Consider the following 9,796-nt stretch of genomic DNA (forward strand, 5'->3'; position numbering starts at 1 on the left):
GTATTATTACTATTACTATATGTTGATGCATACATGCGTTCCTCAATTGTTAACAGTATTTTTTCCTAAGGATCATATGACACTATTACAAATATCAGCCCTTAGAAACACATTGATTACTCGCTAGAAAAACGTATAGATAAAAAACACATTGTCACCTTTTTAGGCATTTGCCACTGAGTTTAGGCATTTTTATTCAAGTACCCGGTTTTCAATAATGCGTCGAATCGGTTAATAATTAAATAGACGCTTAGACGCGATAAGCCAAGGGTTATTTGATTTCTAGCTTAGAAATATCCATTGACATTCTCTAATCTAAATGATCATTAGTACAAATAGGGCACACATGGAATGCTTAAACATTCTAAGAAACTATCCTAACCCACCCCCGACCTATAAGCATCTTTTCCTTCCTTTTTTATGCTCAGATCATACTTCAACTCTGCTCTTTTCATTCCCTTTCCTAATTTCATTACAGTCTTCACGGATAATTTTAAAGACGTCAAAAAGTCAGTCACGTTACATCTTTCAAACTCACAACATCTAAATCTTTGAGTCTTATTAAACATTATTGGCTATCATACCTTCAGAAATAGCCAGCACAATTAACTACACATTATTACACAAAACATATCAACAACTGTATCTTATTTCAACAAATATAACTTCAATTCCCGCAATATTTATTATCGCGCATCTACCTCGCTAGTTTCACGTAATTCTTTTCTCCCATTAATTTACGGGAACACGATGAACGGTATTTTGCTGATGGCCTTCAAGGTATCCCAGCCTAATGCCGTCGCCCTTATTCATCGTCGTACAGTGCGTCTATAACTTTAACGACAAGGAAGAGACAAGAGAAATTTTCTGTACAAATCGATTATCATCGCTGATCCAACGAGACGCTGTGGCGAGGCGCGTATCTAAAAACGTTCTTGTAATTGCACCCTTACGACGGAACATTATAATAATAATATATATTATAATAATATATAATATAATAATAAAAATTATTACAAGATGAAGAAGTAGAAAAAAAATGCATATCTAATTATATTATATAAAATAATATTTAATATATAAGTTTTCATAAATTATTATTTTTTATAAAATATCCAACGAAATCTTGTTTTTTTTTTGTCGCAAATTTATATACTAGTTATTATATATGTATCAATTATATTTATTATTTTTTATGCGTTCATATTGTAAAATAAATGGATATCGTCGCTAACGAATCTAGCAAGAATCACATATCATCATCCAAGAAGAATATAAATATGAGGTATTAAAAAGTGTCAATTCATAGCCTACTAAACTATATACTATAACCTACGCAATCTTATGAACCAATGGAATAGGTATATAGTGGAAATTGTGTTTCCCTATTGCATTTTTGTAGTTTATATTTTGTTCATATTTGTTGCTGATTATGTAAAATATGATGAATAGCTTTCATCGATAAGTTTCATATTGGCATTTACATTGTCGGTAACACCAAAATTATTGCAGTTCAGTCGGTAAGTAGGTATTTTGCTAACAGGGATGGTACTTAGGTGGAGCGCATAACTAAAAGAAAGCTTGCGCATAACGCTTGACTTAAGGAATCGGCTCAAAAGAAAAAAAATTTCGATTACTTATAACTGTTCATTAAACGAAGAAACATCAAAGAGAAAAGACACCAATAAGATATCAAGAGGTAAGAAATTATTTGATCATTAGATAATATTCTTTAAATGGATCTATCTTTAAAAAAAATAGATTACATATATTCTACATACAGATAGTCTACATTATATTCTGAATTTTCTTTTATTTAATTATTTGTATTATATATCAACAATTTTTACGAATAAAAGTAATAGAATTGATTGTTTGCGTGTTATAAGTATTGAACAAAGAATATCCGTTTTATACAATCTTTTCTATTTTTAATAAATAAATTCTCATAATTTGTATTTTTCGATTTATTATTTACAGCAAATATATTTTGAATAGATTAAACAATATCGTATTCATGTGTGTATTGACATTTTTGCTCACATATAACAGAAAAGCATACACAAGAAATTTTGTGTAGAAATTTTAATTTCAATTCGATTTCTTAAAATTAAATACAATTTGATTAAAAGCTTTATAAATATTATTATATATTAAAATATGTAATGTCTTAAATATCTAATATATATGTATTAAAATAAAAATTTAGATTGTCAAAGGCATTAATGTATTTATAATATTTAAAATTATACTTTTAATCTATAATTTAAATATTTCAGGATTTAAATTTTAACATTATATACGAATTTGATAGTATATAAAATGGAACAAGATAGAGGTGGTAATCGAAAACATGAACAAGAGTCATCTAATATACAACCTAAAAGAGTACATCGTTTAGATAGACCAGATCAAAGTCAACCTCCACAGTATGAAACATCCCAGCCTGGACCATCGCGAGTACAACCATCATATCACTCTACACAGCCATGCCCGACTACACAACCACACTCGCTTGCAACATCATACTTGCCTGCAGTACCACAGCCGTCTTTATCATATCATTTGGAACCATCGCAAACTGGAACATACCAACCTGCAATATCGCAAACTGAGACAAATCAGCCTGGATTACCGCAAACTGAGACAAATCAGCCTGGATTATCGCAAACTGTAACACAATACCCTGAACAATGGCAAACTGAGACAAATCAGCCTGGATTACCGCCAAGTGGAACACAATACCCTGGACAATGGCAAACTGAGACAAATCAGCCTGGATTACCGCCAAGTGGAACACAATACCCTGGACAATGGCAAACTGAGACAAATCAGCCTGGATTACCGCCAAGTGGAACACAATACCCTGGACAATGGCAAACTGAGACAAATCAGCCTGGATTACCGCCAAGTGGAACACAATACCCTGGACAATGGCAAACTGAAACAAATCAGCCTGGATTACCGCCAAGTGGAACACAATACCCTGGACAATGGAAAACTGGGACATATCAGCCTGGATTACCGGAAACTGAAACACACTACCCTGGACAATGGCAAACTGAGACAAATCAGCCTGGATTACCGCCAAGTGGAACACAATACCCTGGACAATGGCAAACTGAGACAAATCAGCCTGGATTACCGCCAAGTGGAACACAATACCCTGGACAATGGCAAACTGAGACAAATCAGCCTGGATTACCGCCAAGTGGAACACAATACCCTGGACAATGGCAAACTGAGACAAATCAGCCTGGATTACCGCCAAGTGGAACACAATACCCTGGACAATGGCAAACTGAAACAAATCAGCCTGGATTATACCAGCATGAACTATTACAATCTGAACCAATACAACCTCCTATATCATCCCATTATGCTGAATCAAACCAGCCTTCTGTATCAAACCAGTCTCCTGGAAAATACCAGTCTCCTGAAAAATACCGGTCTCCTAGAAAATACCAGTCTCCTGGAAAATCCCAGTCTCCTAGAAAATACCAGTCTCCTGGAAAATACCAGTCTCCTGAAAAATACCGGTCTCCTAGAAAATACCAGTCTCCTGAAAAATACCGGTCTCCTAGAAAATACCAGTCTCCTGGAAAATCCCAGTCTCCTAGAAAATACCAGTCTCCTGAAAAATACCGGTCTCCTAGAAAATACCAGTCTCCTGAAAAATCCCAGTCTCCTAGAAAATACCAGTCTCCTAGAAAATACCAGTCTCCTGGAAAATACCAGTCTCCTGAAAAATACCGGTCTCCTAGAAAATACCAGTCTCCTGAAAAATCCCAGTCTCCTAGAAAATACCAGTCTCCTGGAAAATACCAGTCTCCTGAAAAATACTGGTCTCCTAGAAAATACCAGTCTCCTGGAAAATCCCAGTCTCCTAGAAAATACCAGTCTCCTGGAAAATCTCACTCTCCTAGAAAATACCAGTCTCCTGGAAAATCCCAGTCTCCTGGAAAATACAAGCATGCTAAACCATTCCGGTCTGGTGGATCATCATCGTCGCTGAGTGAAATGTCGCAGTCAGAAATATTATCATCGGGTAGATCTTCGGAATCAATATCACAACAGTCTCAGCGTAGTAGATATATGTCAAAAGATCAAGTAAGTAAAAATAATAGAAAATATTAAAACATTAAATTAAATAGACATTTTGTGTAATTTCTGTGAGACATTACATATTTATGGTTTTTTCGTACATTCGTTTTATTTTCACACACATACACTTACGCATGCAATATGTGCATGCACGGTGTGCTTAAGTTAGTGATAATTATAATTTATTTAACAAGTACGATATAAAATGTATCTATATGTTCATTATTTATATACAAGTTTTATTTATTCTTTTGAATATTGTAAACTAAATTCTTATATAATTTAGTCAAAGTAGCAATGATTATAGCAATGACTAACAATGAACGTATTTATAAATTTCATATAGTATATCGTAATTCGACATACATTTAACTAAATTTTGTTTTGTGTATCTTATGTTATTTCTTTGATCTGATTTTACTATGGAACAATGTATATTAGTAATATCTATCTATCTATTTATCTATATATATAATACTGAGCATATCGGTTTAAGAAAGGATTATTAAAATTTAACGATAAAGAATGCATATAATATGTGTTATTACTAACTAAAGACAATGCTATAAATAATTTGGAATAATATTGAATGTCGTAGAGGTCAAGTAAGAGAAGACTATTTGAAGATGACTGTCCTGCAGGAACTAGTTATGAATACGATGATCAAAGTAATACATTACTTAATTAAAAGGTACGCGTGAATGTATATTAAAAATATTCATATACAAATATTTATTTTTATTAGCGGAAAGTTTTAAAGATCATTCTTCTTCTGAGAGCCGAATTAAAAAAATTAAAAAAAATTCTCCAGAACCAGAAGCAGGTGAGTTTTGCTTTTAATAATTAAAATAAATGAAACATCTATGTTATGAATTTACACTTTCATCATTTATTATTTTTATATATATAATTATTTATCGATATAATTTCTGCTAGTTTAAGATTAGCAATGGGAAAGCAAAAGAAAGGATTCGTAATAAAGAAAAAATTAATTTAAAAAATTTAGCAAACGGCTTGTAAGACGTCAAACGTTTTTTCTTGTTGACACGGCACTTTTGTTTTTGCTTAATTCGGCATACCGTCGACCTTTTCTATTTGTTTTGTAAGTCATTTATAGGTATTTACAGACATAGTTTTTATGATCATATCCATGAAGCGCTCTTTTTCTTTTAAACACACATGCATTTATCTTATTATAACGTTTGTGATTTTACTTATGTTTAAGTGAAGGAAAAATAAGAATATTGAAAAAAATTACTTAATTCTGAGGTATCTTATAATTAGCCAAGATATGGAGACTTCGTTTCTTTTTTTATAATACGTCTTTATATGATAACTTTGAATCAGATTAAGGGATTATCAATGAAAATAATTAGATTAGTTAACATGCAGACAGTTTGATGAAGAACAATCAGGCTTTGTTTAAAATAACGATAAAAAAAAAAGCATAGAGGATAATAAAGGATAATAGATTTTGAAACGTGTTCGTGTTTGTTTTGATACGATTGCTTTTTTTTTCTTTCCGTTCTGTGTATTATAATATTTAATGTTTTTTATTTTCTTTTTGTTTTCTTCTCTCTTTTTTTCTCTCCTTTCTTTTTCTTTTATATCGTATAATATAACATTTGCCCTCTATATTCGGTCGTTTCCAATAATAGAAATTTCGATCTATTTAATTATTATTTAAAATTTCGATTATAATCTATGAAAGAAAATATTTTTAATTCGTAGGTTCAACTATTAAACTTCAGACAAATTATTTCAAGTTTCTATATTCTGAAGATTGGGCTTTTACACAATATAATGTTAATTTTACTCCAGTTCAATATGTTAAGGAAGACCGTAAATTTTTGCTTCAAAATATTGAACCACCACTACAAGGATGTATTTATGACGGTAATTCATTATTTTCATCAGAATGTTATCCTAGAGTAAGTATTAACATTTACTAATATTAAAATATTAAAATAAACGTATAATATCTATCTGCAATAGTAAAAAAATTTACTTTCAGAAATATACAGTCAATTCAAAATATTTTGATAAAAACAATGTTCAAAAGAATGTTATAATAGTTATAGATTATCATAATGTCATAGAAATAAAGGATAGTCATCCAAACCGTCTAGTGTATTGTTTCAATTTAATATTTAAGGAATGCTTAAATGACATAAATCTACGATCAATTCGTCAAAATTCATATGATAAAAACAATAAAGTGAGTAAACAGCTAAATTACCATGATTATGTCATTTATCGAAGCGTAATACATTCTTATATAATTACATGTATATGTGGGATTAACTAAGTATAACAATTACTAGGGACTAAAGTAATGGTTTTTTGTTTTTTTATTTTTTAAAGTTATATTTCAATCCTTAAAGTAGAAACTTATAAGTAAAAAAAGAAAAAGAAAAGAAGATAACGATATAATTTGAAACATTCGAAAATAATTAAACTTAACTCTCTCTACTGTCGATAACTGGCATTTGTCAACTGTCCTCAGATTGTCCTTTCAAGAATATAAATAGTCTTGATATTATTTTGTTCTCTTTTTTTGCCATATTTTTTAGCACTTCTCTTTCTATTCCATGCGTAGCAGAACAAAAAATTGATAATCTTACAAAATATTTTTATTTATTTATTTGAGTCAATCGTTCTGCGAACTTAGTTTTCTTGTTCAATTAATCAGATCCGTAGCGTAGTTTCGTGGGCCTATATATATAAAGGTACTACGATAAAAATAATAAAAATATTAAAAATCCATTATTTTTGCGTGAACTTCAAGACTTTATTTAATATGTTTCAGATTGTCCGATTTGGGTCAAATAAAAAAAAAAATGAAATAATGGATTTTTTTCCCCAACCTAATATAATACATTAGTATTTAAATATGTAGAAATGTATTTATGTATAAATTCCTACAGATTTAAATATGTATATATCTACTTATTTAGGATGTTATATATATTTTAAAACAGGTGAAAATTAAGAATCATGATGTAGAAGTGTGGCCAGGTTACTACACATTTATTAAGAAACATGAAATGGATACTTATGTGTGCATAGATCCAACGTATAAAATTTTGTCTACTAAGTCACTTTTAGATATTTGGTATACATATACAGAAGATGAGAAAAAAATGGTAATGTAACAAATAACTTTCAGTATCTTCAAAATACTAATGAATGGTAATAATTAAATGTACATTTATAGGAAATATATTATAAAGAAGTCAAAGGATGTATTGTCTTTACTCATTACAATTACAATACATATAGGATCATAGATGTTGACTTTAACTTATCACCATTGAGTACATTTAAACTAAATCGATTAGACAAAGAAATTACATTTGAACGTTACTATAAGGACAAATATAATGTAACTATATATGACCTAAGACAGCCTTTGCTCATTGTAAGCATGCAACAAAAATCACGTAATCTAGCAACTCAGGATTGCTTAATTTATTTAATTCCTGAATTGTGTTATAAAATAGGTGAGTATATTTGATATCGAGGCAGTGTATGAAGATGTATGTACTAACTTATATATTATATAATATATAATTGAACTAATATATAAGGCGAACTAATCGCGTGCACGCGCGTATGTGTACGTGTATGTATATACAGGTCAGACAATTGATATGATGCAAGATAATAATGTATTAAAAATAATGTCCAAATTTACACAAATGTGGCCTCACCAACGAATTAATAAGTTATTAGATTTAAATAAAAAAATTCACTCTAAACCGAAGACTATTCAACAATTAGATTCATATAAATTAAAATTCCAAAAAGATTTGGTTGAAGTTAAAGGACGTATATTACCTTATACAAAATTATTTTTCTCTGAAAAAGTTGGAATAGACGAAAAATATGGAAATTGGTCATCACTATTTTATAAAAATACCATGTATAATTCTAAAAAATTAAACAAATGGATTGTGATCTGTACAAAGAAACATAGAAATGACTGGATGGTATTATATTTTTATCTTCGATTTAGACTTTAATAAATAATCAACTTAAAATAATCAATTGGTTGATTAAATTTTAATTTGACAGACATTCGAATATGTTTTGCTTAAAAAAGCAGAAAATATTCAATTTCACATGAAAAAACCAAAATTTGTTGTAATTGAGAGTTATAATGAAATAATGGAAACGATAGAGAATAGCTGTATAGAAGACATACAATTTGTTGTTTGCATTACTGATGACAAGAATGCACAAAGCTATCGTGATCTAAAAATTAAATGTTGCATTGACCGTCAAATTCCATCACAGATGATTTTTTCGCAAAACTTAATATCTTCAAAGAAAGAATCCATAGCTCATAAGTTAGTTGTTCAAATGAATTGTAAACTTGGTGGAGCTCCATGGTATGTCGATTTGCCATCGGTATTTTCGGAATTAATGGTGATTGGTTTTGATGTTTGTCATGATAAAAGATCTAAAAACTTTGATATTAGTAAGTATTTTACAATAAATATTTGAAATATATTATGATATATGAACGGTGATTTCATGTATTAAAAAAAAATAAAAAACAATATTTTTGCAGGTGCTACTGTAGGTACTTTAGACAAACATTTAACCAAATATATCAATGCTATAAGTAAACATAAAAAGGGTGAGGAATTATCAAATAACATGGCTAATCATATTTGTAATTTTATATTAGAATATAAAAAACGCAATAAAGGTAAATATCCTAAACATATTGTGATCTATCGCGATGGTATTGGCGAGAGTCAATTCAAGACAGTCTATAGTCAAGAGGTAAATAGCATAAAAAAGAGAATTGCTGAAGTATATGGAAAAGACATTAAAAAGGCAATAAAAATGGCATTTATAATCGTTAACAAACGAGTGAATACACGATTTTTTTATCAGAACAAAAATCCGCCATGTGGTACAATTGTGGATGACGTCATAGTTACTAATCCAGTATATCCAAATTTTTTTATCGTATCTCAATACAGTACACAGGGCACTGTTACGCCAACATCGTATATTATAATTGATGATAATCTTGATTGCACTATAGAAATGATTCAACAACTGACGTACAAGCTAACCCATATGTACTACAATTCGTTTAATACTATAAGGGTACCAGCTCCATGTCAATATGCACATAAGCTTGCATATTTCATTGGTGTACATTTACAGAATGAACCACCCGCTACACTGAATGATGTTTTATATTATTTGTAATTTCGTATCTCCATTTCTGTTATTTACAAAGGGATATATACACATTATACGTAAATATAATACATATACGAGATGCATCTAAAAATTAATGAGATTGATTTTGAAAAATATTTATATAACACTTAATGAAAGGATCCACATTATCATCTGCAAAATAGTTACCTCGAGAAGTACAATCTAAGGTGTTGTTCTCATATTTAGAAACAGTGCTGGAATTCTTTTGCTGGAACTGCTTTCAATCTGTCGATTATAACATTTATGTTCATAGCTCTAAAATGATGTCCCTTGAGAGATAGCTTTTTTTGAAAAAAATGTCACATGAACACAAAGTAGAAATGTATTAAAGGCTCTGAAACTACAGGAATATCTTTGTTGGCTGAAAAACTCATTCACAAAGAGTATAGAGTGAGAAGAAATGGTGCGCATTGTCACTGTTCCATATTGGTAACGCATCAATAAA

General features: G+C 30.0%; 1 protein-coding gene across 1 annotated transcript; it reads left to right on the forward strand.

Annotated features, from left to right (window-relative positions):
• Positions 1 to 1,614: 1,614 nt before the first annotated feature.
• On the forward strand, positions 1,615 to 9,500 carry LOC124429997 (piwi-like protein Siwi). The gene is made up of 11 exons (XM_046975967.1): positions 1,615 to 1,699; positions 2,280 to 4,110; positions 4,703 to 4,772; positions 4,850 to 4,927; positions 5,836 to 6,035; positions 6,119 to 6,322; positions 7,086 to 7,250; positions 7,322 to 7,607; positions 7,744 to 8,096; positions 8,182 to 8,587; positions 8,681 to 9,500. Exons 2-11 carry the CDS (start codon positions 2,323 to 2,325, stop codon positions 9,334 to 9,336), a joined length of 4,206 nt encoding a protein of 1,401 aa, XP_046831923.1. The 5' UTR covers positions 1,615 to 1,699; positions 2,280 to 2,322; the 3' UTR covers positions 9,337 to 9,500.
• Positions 9,501 to 9,796: the final 296 nt, after the last annotated feature.

Source organism: Vespa crabro, chromosome 17 (genome assembly GCF_910589235.1).
Source record: "Vespa crabro chromosome 17, iyVesCrab1.2, whole genome shotgun sequence".
In the NCBI taxonomy this organism is placed as follows: Eukaryota; Metazoa; Arthropoda; class Insecta; order Hymenoptera; family Vespidae; genus Vespa; species Vespa crabro.

What these genes read in the sequence shown, in the direction of transcription:
- LOC124429997 (XM_046975967.1), top strand. Translation starts at nt 2,323, where the DNA reads ATGGAACAAGATAGAGGTGGTAATCGAAAACATGAACAAGAGTCATCT. An exon ending in TGAATTGTGTTATAAAATAG is followed by an intron (nt 7,608 to 7,743) that starts GTGAGTATATTT and finishes ATGTATATACAG; the next exon opens with GTCAGACAATTGATATGATG. An exon ending in ATCTAAAAACTTTGATATTA is followed by an intron (nt 8,588 to 8,680) that starts GTAAGTATTTTA and finishes ATATTTTTGCAG; the next exon opens with GTGCTACTGTAGGTACTTTA.